At 52.1% G+C, this 20,374-nt stretch overlaps 2 protein-coding genes across 5 annotated transcripts in view; one reads left to right on the plus strand and one right to left on the minus strand.

The window, feature by feature from the left end:
* The window catches only part of Med24 (mediator complex subunit 24), a 37,715-nt gene extending 37,261 nt beyond the window's left edge, over window positions 1–454 (minus strand). For all 3 annotated transcript variants that reach the window (XM_087574085.1, XM_087574080.1, XM_087574078.1), the window contains exon 1: window positions 313–454. The gene's annotated coding sequence lies outside the window, so the exon portion shown is untranslated. The remainder of the gene's footprint in view (window positions 1–312) is intronic.
* Window positions 1–20,374, plus strand: part of Thra (thyroid hormone receptor alpha) — a 27,527-nt gene continuing 7,153 nt past the window's right edge. The window contains exons 1-5 of one of the 2 annotated variants that reach the window (NM_001017960.2): window positions 1–132; window positions 11,816–12,170; window positions 14,685–14,752; window positions 15,470–15,570; window positions 19,519–19,666. In NM_001017960.2, the coding sequence (NP_001017960.1) occupies window positions 12,118–12,170; window positions 14,685–14,752; window positions 15,470–15,570; window positions 19,519–19,666 (370 nt within the window). In that variant the 5' untranslated portion in view covers window positions 1–132; window positions 11,816–12,117. 2 annotated transcript variants of the gene reach the window in all.

Raw genomic sequence — 20,374 nt, forward strand, 5'->3', positions numbered from 1 at the left:
GCTCACTCGCACTCACACCCCGGCGCTGGAGGCGGGCGGCCCGGGCCCCACCGGCCCCCCATGGACGCCCCCGGCACGGGGCGCTGAGACCCCCGCGTCCTTGCTCAGCTCGGTCCAGCGCGCCAAGCCGAGGTAAGGAGGAGGGAGCGAGGGGGCATTAATATGCAAATGCATCGCGATTGATTATGCAAAGCCGCGGGTCTCTGGCCAGCTCGGAGGCGGGCTGGGGGCGCCCAGGGGGTTCCCGCCGCCGACCTCAGCCTTTCCCGGCGCCCGGGTGACCCTGTCACAGCCCGAGAGCTAGTCACTTACGCCCTGGGGAAGGAAGGTGCTGTTAAGTGGTCGGTGGGCCCTGGGGTTCGCCCGCGGAGATGGCGTCTGGGCCTCCCCTTCGAGGGCCCGCCCCGGCCTCTGTCCGGCCGGTCTGCTGCGCATTCCCGGGATGGGCCCCGCTGCCTGCCGAAGCTCCCCCGCCCGCCGCGCCGCGCCGCGGTTTGTTTACGGTGTGCCAGAAGCCTGTCGTGTACCCCCCACCCCCACCAAGCCCCCAGCCAAAGAGACCGAATAGCCTTTGCAAAGCTGCCTCTAGCTACGGAGGGCAATGTGGGTGCGGCAGGGTGGGGGGGCTTGCATGGGCTGGGGGAGAGAGAAGCCCCCCTCCCCTCCCCACCTCTCCAGTTGAGCATGGCTTTCTGGTTGCAACACTCCTAATTGCAAAAACGCGGCGGGTGGGGTGGAGTCGGGGGGGGTGGAGTGTGAGCGTGTAGTAGTGGGGGTGTACTTGATGGTCCCTGGATGATTAGAATTGCTGGCCTGTGGTTGGGGAAGAGAGGAAGAAATGGACCCGTGGTGTGTGTGTGTGTGTGTGTGTGTGTGTGTGTGTGTGTGTGTGTGTGTACACGCGGGCACGCGCGCCTGTGCATGTTTCCCCTGTTTCCCTCCCTTTGCAACGTGTCTCTGATGCCCCTTTTCTGTCTTGGGCCCTCCCTTGTCCAGTGTGAAAAGAAGGCCTGGGAAGATGTCAGAGGCAATGGAGAGAGCCACCCATTTTAGGGACTGGAGGGGGAGCACACAGAAGGAAAGCCAGGGAGATGGGAGCCTGCCCCAGAATGCTGGCTCTGGACCCAAGAGGGGGAGGGGATGAAGGGGGCCATTGTCCAAGATGAAGGGGGAGGCAAAGGTGACATGCAGACACAGATATGCCTACACAGACAGCCACATGCACACTCGGGGACACCCAGGCAGATTCAAGGACAGGAGCTGCTGGACACACCCACATGGGGACAAGGGAAGAGGCAGGCCGCCACTGCATAGTGGAGCTCCTGGGGTGGGACACACCCACGGGAGACCAAGAGCAGAGCGGAGAGACAGCCTATGCACATACCCACGCACAGGTTCACAGGGAGCTGCTGTCACACACCGGGGTAAGGAGGAGTCGCTGTCACCCACACCGAGAAAGTCACTATCGAATGCATGCATGCATGCACACATGGCAATTTGCACACAGCCCCACGACCATAAAAGACTTTATCATTCAGAAGCACACACATGTGCACATGTGCCCAGTCGTGCAGCAGCCATCATTGCTTGCCATGACAGTCACTGTCACTCAGGCAAACAAACAAACAAACAAACCTGAGGCTACACATCAATACATTTGTACACAATTTAGCAACAAGTATTTTCCTGGATTCATCTGTGGAGCTGAGGTTCTGTAGACAATAAAATCCCTGCTACGGAGGAAATCACCTTCATCTGTGTTAAAAGACTTTTCTGCAAAAATGGTGCAAAGCATGCATTCCTGATAAAATAGTTTCATTTCTGTCACTGGCCATACCAGTTACTAGATGGCAGGCTCCTTAAGACATGGGAGAATCTCTAGAAGAGCCTGGATCCCACCCAGAGCCTAGCACAGTATGTGCTCTGTAAACACTTGTTAATTGATTGACTGTGGGAACTCTAGGCACAGGTGCACTTTTTTACACCTAGTCTCACAGGTGCAGGGGCCATGCACAGGGCTCCGACTGAAGTCACAGGTCCCACCTGGCAGTGTCCAGATAACCCTGCAGGTTGACACATTGTAGCTGGGGGCGGGAAGGCGCTTAAATGCACATAATCACAGACTTTTCTCTTTGGCTTCTTTCTATCTTTTAGGCTCTGGCACTGTGTAGCAATGGGCTCCCCCCCTCCGCCCCCTCTTTAGAGGGACAGGGGAAACAAGAGCAAAGTGGGTGCAAGGGGGTTCCAGAGGGCCGAGTCATAGGCCTGCAGCAGTGTCCAGTGACTTCTAGCAGCTGGGTTTGTCCTGGTTGCTGGGGGAGGGGTGTCTGGGGAAGAGTTGGGAGTGGCTCTCTGGCCCTCTCATCCCTAGCCTGTAAGCCAGTGTGGACCTAGCTGCCTCTGCTTGGGGTCATTTGGCTGGGCCTTTCCTGGGGACCCTTAGTTGTCCCCAGCTGAGTGCTAGCCTCCCACTGCGAATCCGCCCCTTTTCTCACCTCTGGCCCTCCTGTCCAAACTTGGAAGCTTTCCTTAGGAGGCCGTAAGCTGGCGAGTGGCTGAGTGAGTGAGGTGTATTTTTGACTTGGAATTTCTCTCTAACTCCGTCTCTCTCTCTCTGTTGCTGTCTTGGGGTGTCTGACTCCTGCTGTTCCTCCGCCAGTTTGTAACGTTCTGTCTTGCCCTGTGCTCCTCTCTGTTTCTGCCACGGCCTCTTTTCTCCAAGCTGGCAACAACATTCTTCATACTTTTCCAGTTGTTAATACTCAGATTCAGGCCCTCTGGCCCGCCCAGCCTTCCTCTGGGGTCAGTAGGAGGTTGGGGGGGGGGCGTGCTCAGCTGGCTGTTCAGGACATCCTGCGCTTCCTCAACGCCACAGCTGTGGCTGGCCAGCAAATTTTGGGGGCTGGGAATGGGGAGGGAAGGGGAATAGGCTACTGCATGTGTTGACCCCTCAAGCTGGCAGGCCCATCCAGCCAACCTTGGTCAATTCAGTGAGAGGACCTTAGGTTCAAGCCACAGCTCTTTAAGGAGCCAGCGAGGAGGCTCCTCCCCTGACTGGACCCAGGCGGGGTCTGAATTAGAACTCGGGGCCTTTCTTCACATCCCTAGCTTCTGAGACCCACCTCAGAGATGTCCCGACAGCTGTGTCTTCTTTGCACAGCTTCATGCTTGGTTCTGAGGGTACAGCTGTTTAGACTGTGCCAAATTGGGTGAGGGGAAGACCGTAGCCCACACAGGAGAACAGAAAGGGTGGCTCTTTCAGGGAGGGAAGTTGAACAGAGGCTACTGGTACAGGCGCCCCAATGCCTGTGGGGGAGAATGCATGGTGGGGGGGACTAACATGCCTGACTACGCACCCTGCAGCCTTGGCCTGCTTGGATAAGAATGCGTTAGTGATGGTTGTTGTAGAGTACTCCTAGACTTCAACAGAAAGACAAATGGAGGTTTGTCACAGGGGCTACGGGGCCAGACGAAAGGACAAGGTATCCTTCTAGCAGGACCCACTGCGGGGTTTATGTTGTCATGGTTAAAAGCGGGATTTTGTTGTTCACTTTGGAGCTCAACTGCCTGGATTTGAACCCTAAATGCCTCCCGATAAGTGTGTAACCTTGAGAAGACTTTGATTTCCTTCTTGCCTTATCCGTAAACTAGAGATGATAATATCTACCTGGTTTAGCTTTCCACCTGTATAAATGCTAAACTACACTAAGTGCTTGGGGAGCTAAGTCAGGAGTTTCAAGGCCAGTCTCACCTGCATAGAAGAGTCGAAGGCTAGCCTGAGTGGCATGAGGCCCTGCCTCAGACAGACAGACACATATATACTGCTTTAAGTAGATATGCCCTGTTTAAGTGCCCCGTTCCTAACCAGGTGTAGTGAATGGCACAAGCTGTAATCCTGGCACTGGCTGGAAAGGCTAGGGAAGAAAGACTAGGAGTTCTAAGCCAGCCTGGGATACAAAGTGAGACTTCCTAACCCCCGCAAAGCAACTAGTTCGTGCCTGGAGACCCTGGGATTTCTGATAGAAGTCGGGTAGAGAGATAGGTCTCCTGACCATGACAGGGATGGGAACAGAAGTGAGGGGAACAGCAGGGGTCCAGCCACCTCACCCTCTGGACCACAGATTGGTCTCTTTTATTCTTTTTTTCTAACAAGACCCACTGCAGGCTTCTCTGCCCCGCTTCCTCTGACCCCTCACCTTTTAACTTAAAAGGAGCCCTTGGCATCTCAGCCCGGGACACACCTCCTCGGCTAAGGGCACATGCGTGAATGCTGGGTGTCACCACATCTCTCTTGGGGCGAACCTCAGTGTTGGCAGTGAGAGACACAAAGAGAAAGAGAGTGCAAACATGAACAAAGGCAGGGTGGGCTCTGTCAACCTAGGAACTTGGGGAGGGGAGCAGCTCCTTTTCTCCTCCTTGGGGGTCCCATCACCCCAGCTACCTACCAGGACCTAGTCCTGGTGCACAGATGCCAGATTCCTCTGTTCATAGCGTCCGCTATAAAAGGTGGTGGCAGAGAGGAAACTGACCAGTACCTGGAGATCCTGGATCTGTCCTGGTGTCCCTTACTTGGCTGTGGGTCTAAGGGACGGGATCCTCTTTCCCACAAGCCCCATTTATTCAGCCCCTGCTCTTCAAGGTTAAGTAAGGACAATGAACGGGCAGTGTCTGTTAGTAGATTGACTTGGAACCTTTGGTGTGAGAGACGATCTCAATTCCAGGTCTCATGGCTGCCGAGGCACTTAGGGGAACTTTGGAACCTCTTGAGAGGAGGCAGGTGTGGTGTGTGGACAGAATACTGGCTGGGAGTTGGGGGCTGGGTTTCTGCTATTCACCAGTTGTATAACTTGGGGCCTGGCTTTTTATTATGTATTACCTGCTTAGGGTAAGGGTCAGGAACATAATATTGGGCATGGGGCTATAGCCTGCCAGCAGAACACTTGCCTGGCGTGCGTGAGATCCCAAGTTTGAGCCCTAGCACCACAGGAAGAAAAGACAAGACCAATAAGGCAGGATGTTAGCATGTTCAATCTATCGCTGCCTGGCACGGTAAGTCGTTCCTGTGGATCTCTCTCCTCCCCAGGCTGAGGATGCACGTGCCACCAGGAACCAGAGACAGTTCCGTCCCTCACTGAGACGTCTGTGGCTCTAGTACAGCGGGACACGTGTCATGTCCTTTTGCCTGATGGGCAAGAGCTAAGGGTACCAATAGGGACCTCCTTCCTGTTTGTTAAAGAGGTCAGAAGTTCACAGGTAGACTGGGAGACAAAATGGATATTATTGTACCCGGAAATACTGTCCTGTCCCTTTGCTTTGGGGGTGGGCGTTTGACCCGGAGAGCAGGGAGTTAGGGTTTACTGTTAGTGCCAGGGGCACAGCCACACCCACTCGGCAGTGGCAAAGAGCGGTGCTTTGAGCCAAGCAGCCACCCACCTTCTCGTCTTCCTCCACCTCCCCTTCCTCTTGTGAGGAAGAGATGAGCTCCTGGCTCTGAAGCTCTGGCTGCACGTTTCATTTTCTCTCTTACCAGGCATGGGGAGGAGGAGGGGACGAGCTTCGGTGACTATCCGCATTTTCATACACATCAGTGAGTGGGCGTGTTGTGCATGCATCCATGTGAGAGTGTTTTGTGCATGTGTGGGCCGGGTAGGGCTCTGAATATCTCCTGGAACGGGTACTGGAGCCCTGCAGTTCTGCGCATGCGGGGTGAATGTGTGAGTCTGCACGTGTCCATGTGTGTGCCTGAGACTCAGCTGCATTTGCTGCGCTCTCTCTCTCTCTCTCTCTCTCTCTCTCTCTCTCTCTCTCTCTCTCTTTCTCTCTCACGCGCTCGCGCGCGCGCGCGCACACACACACACACACACACACACACGCACACTCTCCCTCCCCCTTCCATTCTCTCCTTCCTTCCTTTTCTATTCTTTTATTCTTTCCTGCTCTCTCTCCCCCTCTGTGTCTCCTATCCTGCTCTCTGCCTCCCTCCCTCTGCCTCTGCCAGTTCTGACTGGGTGGGGGCTAGCTCTTGCCTCCCTGGGGTGCCTCGAAGAACATCCTGCTTTCATTTTCCCTACACCATTCCTTCCCTTCCGAGGTGATGCTTTCTGTGGCTGGTAGACAATTCCTTCTGCTTTAGAAGAGTAGAGTGCAGGAGTACCCCCGAGCCCTGTGCCCGTGGTGCCATCTGCTGTAAGCGCCTTGGCCCCATGACATTCATGCCTCTAGCGTTCAGCTGCCCTAGCTCCCAGCTCCAATTACCCTGTCGGCTGGGGGTGGAATGGGGAGAGTATACTATGCCCAGTTTTGGGTTTTTTTTTTTTTTTGGCGGGGGCGGGAGGGGAGTGCTCCTAACTCTGCTTTCTTGGAGACTTGGATCTCCTGCTGCTTTTTCTGAGGGGAATTGGGAAAAGGGATCTGAAATTCTGTGAAGACTGGGTATACACCCATCCATCACTTAAAAGTGTGAAGGTTGGGCATGACCAGGGAGGTGATCCTAGACCTAGCACCCTTGGTACTTGATGCCTTGACTAGGGGAAGGGAGAAGAAGCAGGTGGGTAAGGTTATAGAGAGTGGGTCTGAAGCGCTGTCTTTGATGTTAATACTGGGCATCTGGCCCAAGACAGGCTACTGTTTATGTCTTTCTGTCTTTGACCTGCAGGGGGGAATTTCCTGTTATATTCTTTGTGGTGGTGGCGGTGGAGGGGGGACAGGGAGGATCCTTTGTTTAAAGCAACCAGTCTCCCCACACGCACATCCCCCATCTAATCTCCCATTCCCTAGTATTAAGGCCTCCAGTAAGCTAGGAAATCTGACTTCTGGGTTATTGCTCTTAAGTTCTAGAATCCCAAGCAAGATCCCACCCAGAGGTGCTGCCTCTCCGGTTCCCCACCCCCACCCCTATCCATAAAGCTGTGCCTATGTCTGTGTGTACTTCTCTGACACCTGCCAAATAGTCCCTGCCTTCCCTCCTTCAGTCTCTCCTGGCACCGGGATAGCCGAGAACTGGGTGGGGCAATCCTGCCCAATCATTACCTGAGAACAGAACAGGGTAGGGGGCCTGTGAAGGAGGGATAGACCCCAGTCCTGGGGAGACATCTGCCTCAAAACGTAGGGTGCATGCTGCTACCACAGGTCCTCGATGTCCATAGATGCCCCCTAGCCACTGTTAGGTTGGTGGCTACTTGTGGGAACCCATGTTGGCACCAGGCACGTCTGCACACAGATGCCTATTTGCCTGTGCACGCCCGTGTATGTCTAGGGCTACAGTGGCTGCCCTGGCCTCTCCACATTACCCTTGATGATTCTATAGTATGGAATCAGGACATCTATGCAGATGACTGGGACTTGGGCAGTATTGGTGGGGGGCTCTTCAGCCTGCCCATCCTAGTAGCAAGCAGAGGGGAAGGGGAGAGGGGGGTGTGAACCTACCCACAGCACTATTAATAGTCCACATGCCAGGCCACCAAGAACCAGCTGTCACCGTGGAAACCATTTCTACTCCCCCCTCCCCCAACCTCCATGGGGTGGGACTTAGGCAGGGCAGAAGCACCCCCCACCCATCTTTCTTTGTTATTTTCCTTTCTCCCTTTGTCTTTCTCTTCCATCGGTCTCTCCCCTCCTCCCTTTATCTGTTCTTCCCATTTCACCCTTTCCTCTCCCATCTTCCTTCTCCTTGCCCCCTTCTCTCTTGGCCCCTACTTCCTGGACACCCCTGACTCTACCTGAATCTTCCCTGCCTCCTGTCTTTGTTCCTCCCTCTGTCTCCCTCTTTGCTCATCATTCCTGTTACCTGTCTCTTCCTCCCTTTTCTCCCCTTTACACCCTACTGTGTGTGTGTGTGTGTGTGTGTGTGTGTATCCAGGATGGCTGGGCTTTCTTCAAAGCCTTAAGGACAAAGTTCAGGGGCCCCAGAAAGGTAGAGCCAAAGCCATGTACAGATACTCAGAGGTATTCAGACCACTTGCTACTAGACAACTAGGGAACAGGCCCTGCTGGCAGCCTCGGGAGGCCTTTGGGGGTATCCCAGGGACCCACAGAACTACGGAATAGGACAGGCAGCAGTGGGAACCTGGCACGGTGCCCACGGATGCCGCATTGGCTTCTTGTCCCCATCCCCTCGTTGCAGAATCACTTAAGCTTAATGAAATGCTTCCCCCTCTATGGGCAGCTTGCCCATACTGCCACCCAACAGCTCTTATCTGACTAAGAAAGAGTGGGTCGTCGGGCCAGCAGGCAGGTGGGGCTTGCTGTCCAGTTGTCCATCTGAGTGCCTGAACCCCACAGCTCCACCCCCTCTGTCTCCTTGGGTCTGAGCTCTTCACCTACCCCAGCCAAAGAGGTACTAGACATGAACTGGGGAATATTAAGCTGGATTCCAGAAAGAGGGGAGAGAGGCCGCTCTTCAGGGTGTTATCTCTGACATAACATGCTTTTCCACTAACCTTTTCCTACGCCTAGCTACCCAGCATGGACTCACATGGTCCACACCTTCCTCCATGCTAGGCCTCTGCCTGGGCTTTGTGTAGCCTCAGAGGCCCATATATCCTTGGAGAGGTTTTCAGGTGTCCCCAGGGGTTCTAGACTCTTGCTAAGGGCCAAGCAAATGCCATAAGAAGTGAAGCTAGCACCTTGACCCTCTTCCACCTCCAGGAGACAACCATAACCTGGGCTACACCACCTGGCACTGGGGTACATTCAGCTCAGCCCAGAGATGGGGCAGACAAGGACCCTGCCCCTCCCGCTGTGGGCACGTGCAAGCCCTTGGCAGTGCCCAGACACACTTGGAGTTAAGGCTGGGCCAGGGAGGAGAGAGGGGAAATAAACGGGGTGGCTTAGATTGGCACTGCCCCAGGTCTGCCTTGTAGCAACTGGTCGTGGTGGGATACTGGGGGGAAGGGCACCTCCAGAGCTATGGCCTGAGGCAGGAGCTTCCCATCACTGGCTCCTGCTGGGGTTCCCTGCCAGGCCCTGCCCACAGTCGCTAACACCCATTCCTACACACCCCACACCCCGGCATTCTTTGCCTGCCCCCAAGGCCTGTTCCCCAGGGCTGCCCCTCTCTTTGCTTGCCCACTCTTGGGTCTGCCTCCTCCCTTCCCTGGGGGCGCTTGGGCCTCCGGCTGGCGAGTGGATTTTTCCAGCTTCTGTAAACAAGTGATGGCAGTGTGCCAGGCGGGCAGGAGACAGGCGGGGGCAGCACCGCAGCCAGGGTGTGCCAAGCACTGAGGCACGGTGGGGAGGGGGGACTGTGGGGAGGGAGACACCCAGACCCAAAGAGAGAGAGAGAGAGAAAGAAAGAGAAAGATTCAGACAGACAGATTGACTAAATGAAGCCTTACTGGGCACCGAGAGCAATGGGAGACAGAACAGTCTCTATTGTCCAGCCCCCCCAGAATGCTCCTTGCTGTTGCCCCTCTGTTCTAGCCAAGAGCAGTAGGCCCCAGTGCCCAGCCCTGGGCATCCCCACCCACTTCTTCTCCTCCCCCACCTCCACCCCTTAGGGCTGGCTATGCCATTATAAATTTATAACAGGAATTTCTCCACAAGCCAAGAAAAACTTGACCTACTTTCTTGACGGCTCCCTGGGCTAAGTCTCCCCACTCACCCCCCCAACTCCTGTCCAGCCCCCAGTGCCCAGTCCTAGCCTGGGGTGTCAGAGACAGAGTGGGCCCCTTTCCTGTGCTCCTCCTATTCTCTCCACCCAGGGGTTGCCTGAGTGTAGAGGCCTGTCCTGATGCCCTGCCCCTACCCAATGCCCTGCCTTATCTCTGCCCCCTCCTCTGGACCGACTCCTTATCAACTCAAGGGGGTGGGGCAGGGGGGCCCAAGGCAAGGTCTCTGGTACAGCAGCCACGTGAGTTGTACGTGGGAGCCTTACCCTTTGTCTCCCTCCTTTATGCCTGCACCTGCCTAAGTGCATACACACAGGAAGGCACAGGTCTGCAACAGGGTCATGGTGGGCAGCTCAGAGGAACGGGAGGTGGGGGCTCGGTCTAGCACTACCCCAGCTCCTAATAGCAGAGAAAGGCTTGCTTTAGAGACTGTGACGTTGTTGTCCCCAAGCCACCTGCTTCCTAGCTGCATGAACTTGAGGGAATCACCAAGCCTTCTGACTCAGTTTCCCCATCTGTTAAGTTCATTTTATTATTTCTTTTAATGTTATCCTGTTTTGTTTTTGAGGTAGAGGGCCACTGTATAGACCAGACTTGCCTTGGATTTGTCACAGTCCTCCTTCTCAGTCTCCTGAGTACTGGGACTATAGGTAAACATTATTAAGTCTGGATCCATCTGGGGGAAGAAAGTTTTTTTTTTTTTTTTTTTTTTTTGCTTTAAATTTTTTTTTTTTTCAGAGTGGGGGACCGAACCCAGGGCCTTGCGCTTGCTAGGCAAGCGCTCTACCACTGAGCTAAATCCCCAACCCCAGTTTTTGTTTTTTTTTTTAAAGATGGGGTCCTTAGCCCAGACTGATCTTAAATTTACTGTGTAACTAAAAATGACCCTGAACTCCTAATCCTTCTACCTCTAGCTCCTAAGTGTATACAGACAGGAGGGTACAGGTCCTGCAACAAGGTCCCAGTGGGCAGCTCAGAGGAACTGGAGGTGGGGGTGTCTAGCACTTTGGTGACGCACACGCCCGGCCCTTCCGTCTGCGGAGTTCCCGTGCCCCCTTCAGAAGACACAGATCTGTTCAGTCAACATCTGCACGTGATATTTCCCTTCTTCTTCAGCTAAGTCAGCTGATTCTGATCCTTAAACGGGACGGTGGGATTTGAGACTTGCTGTGAGAGATTTAAAAACCCTTAAAGGAGTAAGGCGTGGTAATACAGCAGCCCAGAAGGAGAGGCAGCTGGATTTCTGTGAGTTCTAGAACAGCCTGGTCTATATAGTGAGTTCCTGGCTAGCCAGGGCTACACAGTTGAGGCCTAAACTCAAAAGAAAAAACAAACCACCAAATCCTCAAGGGGCAGGAACCGGGGTTTCATTAATGCACAGGAAGCTGAGAGTCACTTCTCATTCGCCTCTGTTGCCTCCTCGCTCCTTCAAGACATAGTGTGGGGTAGGGATACAAGCTGGAGGTAGAGCTCTGGCCTAGCAGGTACAAGGCCTAGGGTTCCATTCCCAGGCTGCCCCACCCCCAGGAGACATTAGTGTGAACGAACATTCATAATCCCCATATGCTATTCCCCTGCCCCACCCTGCCTTTGTGGGGACCCCTATGCCTGAGAGGCAAACTGCTTGTCTCAGCTCCCCTCTTGCCCTGTAACACTGACGAATCCTAAGAAATCTTGGTTAAAGGGTGGTAACAATGGCTAAGGTTTAATAGGCGCTCATAAAGGGCCAGGCATTTGTTTGAATGTGAGAATCCAGACTTGTTGCCTGCTGCCTAGATGACCTCATTCTCTCCCTTCATCCCTCCCTGTGTCTGGGGCCTGCGTTGTAGCTCTCCAACTGCACCTGTGATATGAGGTTATTCTGGTCCTGTTCCTATGCCTCCCCTCCGTTCCCACCGCCATCTTGCTCTAGGCCCCTGAAAGCTACTACATATCTCCACCAAACCTTTCTCCCTGGCACACCGCTACGGCAACTTCTTTTTTTTTTTTTTTTTTTAAAGATTTATTTATTTATTATATATAAGTCACTGTCTTCGGACACACCAGAAGAGGGCATCTGATCTCATTACAGATGGTTGTGAGCCACCATGTGGTTGCTGGGATTTGAACTCGGGACCTCTGGAAGAGCAGTCAGTGCTCGTAACCGCTGAGCCATCTCTCCAGCCCTACGGCAACTTCTTACCCCTGCCTCTCTCTTCTTTCCACAGGTATCTCCAGACAGGACAAGTCTCTGAAGACTTCCCAGCCCCTAACCCAGTACCATTTACCAAGCCAGCTTGCCCCTAGCTCTCCCACCTGCCACTCCCCAGCCCCTCTAACCACCGGCCCTCCCGTTTTTTTGGGGCACAGGGCATGGTGTGAAAGGCTGAGTACTGAGGGGGATACTATGGGTGCTGTCCCCTAGGGCCTGGGTGGCGGGGGGTGGGTGGCCTGTGGGCGTGGGGGGGGGCAGTGTGCCCACCCCAGTCTCTTGGCGTGCTGGAGGGCATCCCGGATGGAATTGAAGTGAATGGAACAGAAGCCAAGCAAGGTGGAGTGTGGGTCAGACCCAGAGGAGAACAGGTAATGAATGGGCCTGGCGACCTGGTCGTACCTACTCATAGCAGCAGACATAGACAGCTCTCTGGGTAAAAGAGAGCTGGTCTCTGTTTTAGACACTGACTTTTAAGCACCCCTGGAAATGGACCTGAAGCCAGCAAGCCTGCTGTCTGTCTTAGTCTCGGGGTCGAGGGCATGTTCCTATGTCTCAGGGAGTTAGGCACTCAGATTGAGAGATGCTCATTTTGAAGGAGGAAGTGGTAGGAAACAGAATCATGACAAGCAACAGACACTCGGCCCCTTCCTTGACAGCGCAGGGCCGTCTTAATGGCCCCACCCCCACACATTGTCTCCTCTGGTAGTTACTCTCACTCGAGCGAGTGTGACCTCAATGGCCTTGCCATTTTGTTCTTTCTCCCAGTCCATTCACCACCTGACCACAAATAAGCGTGTTATCCGCAAGCCAATGTGCATGTAACATAACATTTCCGGGGACAGGCACCAATAACTTTTGGTCACAGCCCACACTTATTTTTGGAATCTATTGGAAACCCCACACGCTCTTCCTTGTTCATGGTCAAAGGCGGGCGCTGCCATGCAGCTCCTCCCAGGAAGTGGAATTACACATCAGCTACGAAAGTTTTGCTTCCACACGGACGGACGAGGCGGTGTCACCTTGTACACACACAGCCAGGGAGAGGTTACCACTCATTTGCACTGCCCTAACCTACGTCAGTTTAGAGGGTCTCTGCTTTCCCTATCTGCTCCAAGTGGCACAGAGCTCTATCCCATTTGGCATGGTGTCCCAAGAGCAGGGTACATCCTGTGCCTATGGCCAGGGAAATAGTTGGGGTGGGGTGCTCTGGGGAGCAGTGTAGCTAACTGTTGTCTAGGAGAACAGATCCTGAGCCAGAAGGCCGGAAGCTTGGCCAAGCAAAGCCCTTGTGCCCACGACCGGTGCCTAAGACCTTTGGAGGGTCAGAAATAGTAGATGGAATTTGGGTTGTGTAAGTGGGGCACTGGTTAAGAAAGCCCCTTCCCCAAAAGCCCTCTTCTCATGATTAGACTTATGAGACAGACTGATCTCCCCATGTAACCGCCACTTGGATCTCCTATATTTCTCTGCTTACACTTCTGGGAGAGCCTGCTCTTAGGTCCTATAAAAAGGTAGAAATTAAGTTCCTAGTCCCTCAGAGCTGAGGCACCGCTTCTCCTAGCTCTCCCCTCCCCCATGACTATGTGCCACCTTGTGGCTATGCCTGGTACAGCACCCAGAGGCTCTGAGGCTGGCAATAGCCAAAGCCTCCTGCTGCTCAACTTGAACCTAAGTGGTCTGAGTTTCCCTGCTCTCACACTACCAGAAGGCCGGAGGCAAGCCTGACCTTCCAGCCTTGTAGGAACCAGACAGGGGTAATCCCCAGGGTGTGTGAAGCACAAGGCTGTCTGTGACCGTGACCCTGGCCAAGGTCACTGTGTCAGTGTGTTGGGAACTGTATCAGGCCTTAGGAGGAGGGGCCCTGGAACAGGGCACACACAGGGTGGTTGTGGAAGGTTATACAATCCTTGCATGCGTAGAGGCTTATGTAACCCGTGTGTACTGAGGTTATGTAACACATATGTGGAAAACCTGGCAACATATATGTGCAGTGGCTGAGAGTTGCTAAAAATACCTAGCACGGAGAAGCCCAGGGTCTTTTTCCTGGCTGCTTCCAGCAAGGCACCCCCGTGTATGAAAGGCCCCTCGGCTTTCTGATTTGTTAAATGGGGGCCGTGAGCAGCGCAATCCTGATATTTTCAGTCAGCATGGGTTATTTAGTATGTGTGCATGACCTAAAAATTGAGCAACATGTTCACATGGGAAGAGAGGGACGGCACCATTAGGTGCCTGTCCAGAGGCTTCGATAGCACATGGGCACGTACCAGAAGCCATAGAACACATTTGAGAATGCCCAGAAAATTGCATGAGATTGTAGATCCCACAGCTTATTACCATACTTGGGTTTATATTGAAGGCTGCATAGTTATTCACACATGTGGGCGTCATATTGCATATATATATGTATATATATATACATTTGAAAGGTTACATAGCTTTAAGAATATTCTAAGGAGCACTTCAGCATGTTTGGCATAAACTAAAGGCTTAACTATGTGAACGGCCCATCCTATATATTGTGGCTGAATGTATATATGTGTATGTGTGCCTCAGAGCAGTGTCTTCATGTGGGGGGGGGTTTAAACATGATTGCATGTGAGGTGTGTGTGTGTGTGTTTTGGGGTCTCATAGCAATACTTGTCTGTGTGAGTGTGCTGGGGCCTCAAACATGGTTTTGGCCCCATCAAAACCCCTTATCTCTCCCACGCGGCCACCAGATAGCTAGACCCTTTCTAAGCTTCATCAGCTGATATAGGGGTGGGAGATAGAATAAGGGTATAAGACAGGGAGAGCCAGGTCTGAGGGGGAGGGGGTGGAAGTCTCTTAGGTGAGAAGGGACTGCCCAGAGGCCACTCTGATTCTTCCCACTTTGCCCCATGCAGTGCCAGGTCACCAGATGGAAAGCGAAAAAGGAAGAACGGCCAATGTCCCCTGAAAAGCAGCATGTCAGGTGAGCCTGGCTGCATGTGCCCTCCCTTTCCCTCCCCTCCCCCCAGTGTGGAGCATACTTGGCCTCCTCCAAGGCTAGGCCTGGACCTCCTATGTCTCTCAAGGGAACGGTCTACATGGGTTGATTTGTCTGGGGGTGAGAGTGGTGATTCAAAACCTATCCTGGCCTTTGAGGAGGACATGGGTCAGGAAGGGCCTCTTGGACCCTCCCATGAGCTTCTCATCAAAGGTTCCACCAGATGGGTTGTTTCTTCTCCCAACCCCCTCTGCTATTCTATCCCCTAGATGTAACATGGAAGGAAAAAAAAAAAAAAAAAAAGCCCTACCTTGGCCAAGTACCACGGCACCTACCTTCAGTTAGAGCCATTTAAGCCACTGACAGGAGGATTGATTGGACAGGGAGGGGTTCAAGCCTGCCTGGGCAACATAGTAAGGTCCAGGCTCAAAATATAAGTACATGGAAGTGGGCCAGGCCCCTGAGTGGACAGTCAGCAACTTCCATTGTATATATATCTGAAGAGAAAGAGATGGACAGTCCCCACCCCCTCCTCCCTGGACACGTCCCCAGGGCTTTTCCTTTCTACTTTGAGAGAAGGAGCCCCTCCACGGTGCTAGGCTGGGGGATGACTGAGAAAGGTAGAGTTGGGTGGGTACAGTATAGGAGTTGCTCCACTGGGGTCCGCCCTATGCCCACTGCTTCTATCCTTTCCCCTCCCAGGGTATATCCCTAGTTACCTGGACAAAGACGAGCAGTGTGTCGTGTGTGGGGACAAGGCCACCGGTTATCACTACCGCTGTATCACTTGTGAGGGCTGCAAGGTATGGATGAGCCGTCCCCTGTCCCTCCCCTGTTGCCTGATTCCCCTTGAGTCTCACATGTGGCATAATTCGGTCTCTATAAGCATGTGACCTACAGTGTACCTGTTAGATCCTTTTTCTTCCCCTGCATTTATCCGATCACTTGTTCGTTCATAACCCTTGCTGTGACACTCATACGCCATGTGTCTAACCTCTCTGAGCCTCCGTTTCTTCTTTGATAAGATGGGGGTGATCATGCTACCTTCACCATAAGCAAATTAAAGGAGCTAGTTCACCTGGCCCAGCTTTAAAGAGCTGCAGAGGGGTGGGAAAAGGGTATATGGCAGAGGTAAGAATCATAGATGATGGGCTTGGGGATTTAGCTCAGTGGTAGAGCGCTTGCCTAGCAAGCGCAAGGCCCTGGGTTCGGTTCCCAGCTCTGAAAAAAAAGAAAAGAAAAAAAAAAAGAATCATAGATGACTGTGATAGCCTTTAACACAGTGCCAAGCATGTAAGAACACTTAGGGTCAGACATCATTCATCCTTAGTGTGTTAAGAATAAGGGGTGTGAAGCTAAGTGTACTACACATCTGGGATTCTAGCACTTGGGAGACTGAGGCATGAAGACCATGAGTTCAAGGTCACCCTGGGATATATGGTTGGTTCTGGACCAGCCTCAGCTACACAGGAAGACACCGTATCACAAAAAGAATGCCCAGTGCAGCAGCACACACCTTTAATCTCAGTACCCTGGAGGCACAGGCAGTCTGATGCTTGTGGGCTGAAGCCAACCTGACTGACACAGCAAATTCCAAACCCTGAATCCAAGGGTACACAGTGAGGCCTGTCTCAAAAACACAAAAAAGAGTGGGGGATAGAGTATACATTGTACTCTCGGACTACTTGCAGCCTACCGAAGAAGCAATCTGCAAACAGGATCAGTGTCTTTCAGAATATAAGTCACGGAGGCTGGGGAGTTGGTCCTGTGGGAAAAGTGCTTGCTGCACGATCATGAAGTTGTACATTCAGACCCCTCGACTTTCATGTACAAAGCCAAGCATGGCAGCATACCCGTCCGTAGTCCAGAACTGCGAGACAGAAAGAGGAAGATGCCCAGGGCCTCCTGGCTCACCAGTCTACCTTGTCCTTAGCCCCTTAGTGAGACCCTGTGTCACATACAGAATGAGGTCCAAAAGGTGGAGACGGGTTGAAGAGGATGCTAGGTGTTGACCTCTGGCCTCCATGTGCACATACACACACGTGCACATACATTCGTGTCCACACACTTGTGTTCATGCACATGTATATATATATATATATATATATTAAAGATTCCTGGTAATTATGCATACCCTACTTAGTCCTAACCTTACTGTGGCAGAGCCCAGGAATCTGCTGTTAACAGGAGGCCCGGTGCTCCCAATGTTCTAATGAAAAGATTAGAACCTGTGCTGAGGGCTCACAATGGAGACATGGAACAGATGATGGCCAAAGGTTTCTTTTTAGCAGAGGATTAAAGGCCACAGACTTGGAAAAGCCTATTAAATTTAACCTATGTAGCTTTTCCGGGACTACCACCTCCTGCAGGTAGAGGTCTTTCCAGAAAGAGATCATTTAAAAGTGACACCAGGCATGGTGGTGCATGTCTATAGTCCCATATTCAGAAGGTGGAAGCAAAAAGATTAGAAATTCGAGGCCATCCTAAACCAAATAGTGAGCTTGAGGCTAGCCTGGGCTACATAAGACTCTCTCTCTTTTTTTTTTTTAATTAATTTTTTAAAGATTTTATTTATTTATTTTATATATGATGAGTACACTGTCACTGTCTTCAGACACACCAGAAGAGGGCATCGGATCCCATTATAGATGGTTGTGAGCCACCATGTGGTTGCTGGGATTTGAACTCATGACCTTTGGAAGAGCAGTCAGTGCTCTTAACCACTGAGCCATCTCTCTAGCCCATAAGACCCTCTTTTAAGTCCAGCGGTCATGGCACATGCTTTTAATTCCAGCACTTGGGAGGTAGAAGCAGGCAGATCTCTAAGTTTGAAAAGGCTATCCTGGTCTACAGAGTGAGTTCCAGGACAGCCAAGGCTACACAGAAAAACCCTGTCTCAAAAACCAAAACCAAAACCAATCCAAAAACACCTCTCAAACTAACGCATAAAGGCTTACACACACACAATGCAGAAGCATGAAGTTTCTCGCTCTTCCTGTCAGCCAAACCAGTCCAGATCCATGTCTCATAGCTGGAACTATGTTCCTGGAAATAAGAGTAGCAACGTAGCCAAGAGCAAGGATCCTCAGCTTCAAGGACATCTAGGTCCCGGAGGAACCTGCTCCGAAGACAGAGGTGCCCCTCTCCACTTCTAGAGCTCGTGAAGAGTGAGGTCTGGGAGTCTTTATCTTGGTGCAATAATTTCATTCACCCCAGATCTGGACTCTCAGACCTTAGCGTCTTCTAGAGAAGGCTCAGTTTTGTTTTGTTTTAATAATCGCCACTTAAAAAGAAAAGGTTTACTTACTTATTATATATGAGACTACTATAGCTGTTTTCAGACACACACCAGAAGAGGGCATCAGATCCCATTACAGATGGTTGCGAGTCACCATGTGGTTGCTGGGATTTGAACTCAGGACCTCTGGGTGAGCAGCCAGTGCTCTTAACCACTGAGCCATCTCTCCAGCTCAAGAAGGCCCAGTTTTGGGGTTGGGGATTTAGCTCAGTGGTAGAGCGCTTGCCTAGCAAGCACAAGGCCCTGGGTTCAGTCCTTAGCTCCGGAAAAAAAAAAAAAAAAAAGAAGGCCCAGTTTTGACATGGAGGTTAAATGCAGCATGCCACATGCCTGTCACAAAGTAAGCTTCAGCAGGTATTAGAACTCACCTTGCTGTCGTCCTGATTCCTCAAGTGTTTCCTTTAAGACAAAGACTAAAGCAACAATTTGGGGGAAGAAAAAAAAAAGTTTCCAAGCTATTAATGTTCCACTCAGTGCATTCTCGTGGATACTGATCTTCCTATTTTATAAATCGTACCTGCACAGATAAGAGGCAAAATAGTGTCTATGAGAATGCTTCTGGGATCAGCATTGCCTTTACAGCCATTAAGCAAGATAGGCAAGGAATTAATCAGACTTTCTAGGGCTGGCGATGTAACGCTGTCAGTTGACTGCTTCCTCAGAGTTCCCAAAGCCTGGGTCCCATCCCTAGTTCCACATAAACCAGCTGTGGTAGCGCATTTGTCTGCAGTCCGGCCACTCCAGAGTTCAGAAGCTCAAGGTCATACTTGGCTACATATCAAGTCTGAATCCAGCCTAGGCTGCATGAGGCTCTCTGTCTTGAAAAAAAAAAAAAAAAAGATACTTTTTGTTTGGTTGGTTTTCTCTGTGTAGTTTTGGCTGGCCTGGAACTTGCTTTGTAGACCAGGCTGGCCTCGAACTCACAAGAGATCCACCTGCCTCTGCCCCTTGAGTGCTGAGATTAAAGGCCTGTGTCACGACCACCCCGCATAATACATTTAAAAAAGTATTTAAAGTAGACTTCTAAGACCTCATCGCACCCTACAGCAGCCCAGGCCCAAGGCCACGTCCCACACTCATTGTTCTTACTTCTGCCAGTACAGACTTTGCTCATCTCTCTGCAGCCTGAGGGTAAGAACATGGTCGTGTCCCCCCACCCCCATCCCCCCACCCCCCCCACCCCCGGTCTTTTGGCCTGGCAGGGTCCAGCAATCCTGGGCCCACAGTGACAGGAGAATGCCAGGTGACGTGTATTTCCCTCACCTCTCCCCTACTCGGTGAGCTGTGTAGTTGGTTCAGGAGAGGAAGTCTTAATGGCGAACCCTGCTCCATAAGCCTCCACCCTAGGGCTTCTTTTTTTTTTTTTTTTTTGGAGCTGGGGACGGAACCCAGGGCCTTGCACTTGCTAGGCAAGCGCTCTACCACTGAGCCAAATCCCCAACCCCCACCCTAGGGCTTCTTTCGCCGTACAATCCAGAAGAACCTCCATCCCACCTATTCCTGCAAATATGACAGCTGCTGCGTCATCGACAAGATCACCCGGAATCAGTGCCAGTTGTGCCGCTTCAAGAAGTGCATCGCTGTGGGCATGGCCATGGACCGTAAGAGGCACCCATGGGGCAGTGGAGTTGGGCAGCTAGGATGGGGTCGAACTCGAGGGTAGCAGATCCCTTCCTGGATACCTTTGGGGCAGGGTGGTCAGGACGATTCTAAAGTCTTGGTCCCAAATTGCAAAGGATTTGGTACCCTGATCTCAAAGGAAATAGAAGTCCTGTGTAGTCTTTATTAATTTTTAAAGATTTATTTATTTTATGTATATGAATGCCCTATGTGTACACCTGCAGGCCAGAAGAGGGCATCAGATCATATTATAGATGGTTGTGGGCCACCAGGTGGTTGCTGAGGATTGAACTAGGGACCTCCAGAAGGGCAGACAGTGCTCTTGACCACTGAGCCATCTCTCCAGCCCCTCCTGTGTAGATTTGATGTATCTTGCCACTTGATGACCTTAGAGAGGGAGTTGTTGAGTAGAAACTCCCATACATATAACCTAACCCACTTCCTGCTTCCCAGGGAAGGTACATCCAAATGAGGAGGGGCTTTTTCCTCAACTTTAGGTCGGTCAGCAGGGTCAGCTAGCAAGTCCCCCACAGCTCAAACCAGACCCTGTTATTCCTTGGATCAGCCTAGTAGGAGTTGACTTGGCCCCAGTGATTAAGCATGGTTTCTGTAGTGCCACCCTATTGCTAAGTGATTCGGGAAGTCACCTGACCTTTGAATCAGGGCGAGTGATTTCTGAGCATTGGAGG

Source organism: Rattus norvegicus, chromosome 10 (genome assembly GCF_021556685.1).
Source record: "Rattus norvegicus strain SHRSP/BbbUtx chromosome 10, alternate assembly SHRSP_T2T, whole genome shotgun sequence".
In the NCBI taxonomy this organism is placed as follows: domain Eukaryota; kingdom Metazoa; phylum Chordata; class Mammalia; order Rodentia; family Muridae; genus Rattus; species Rattus norvegicus.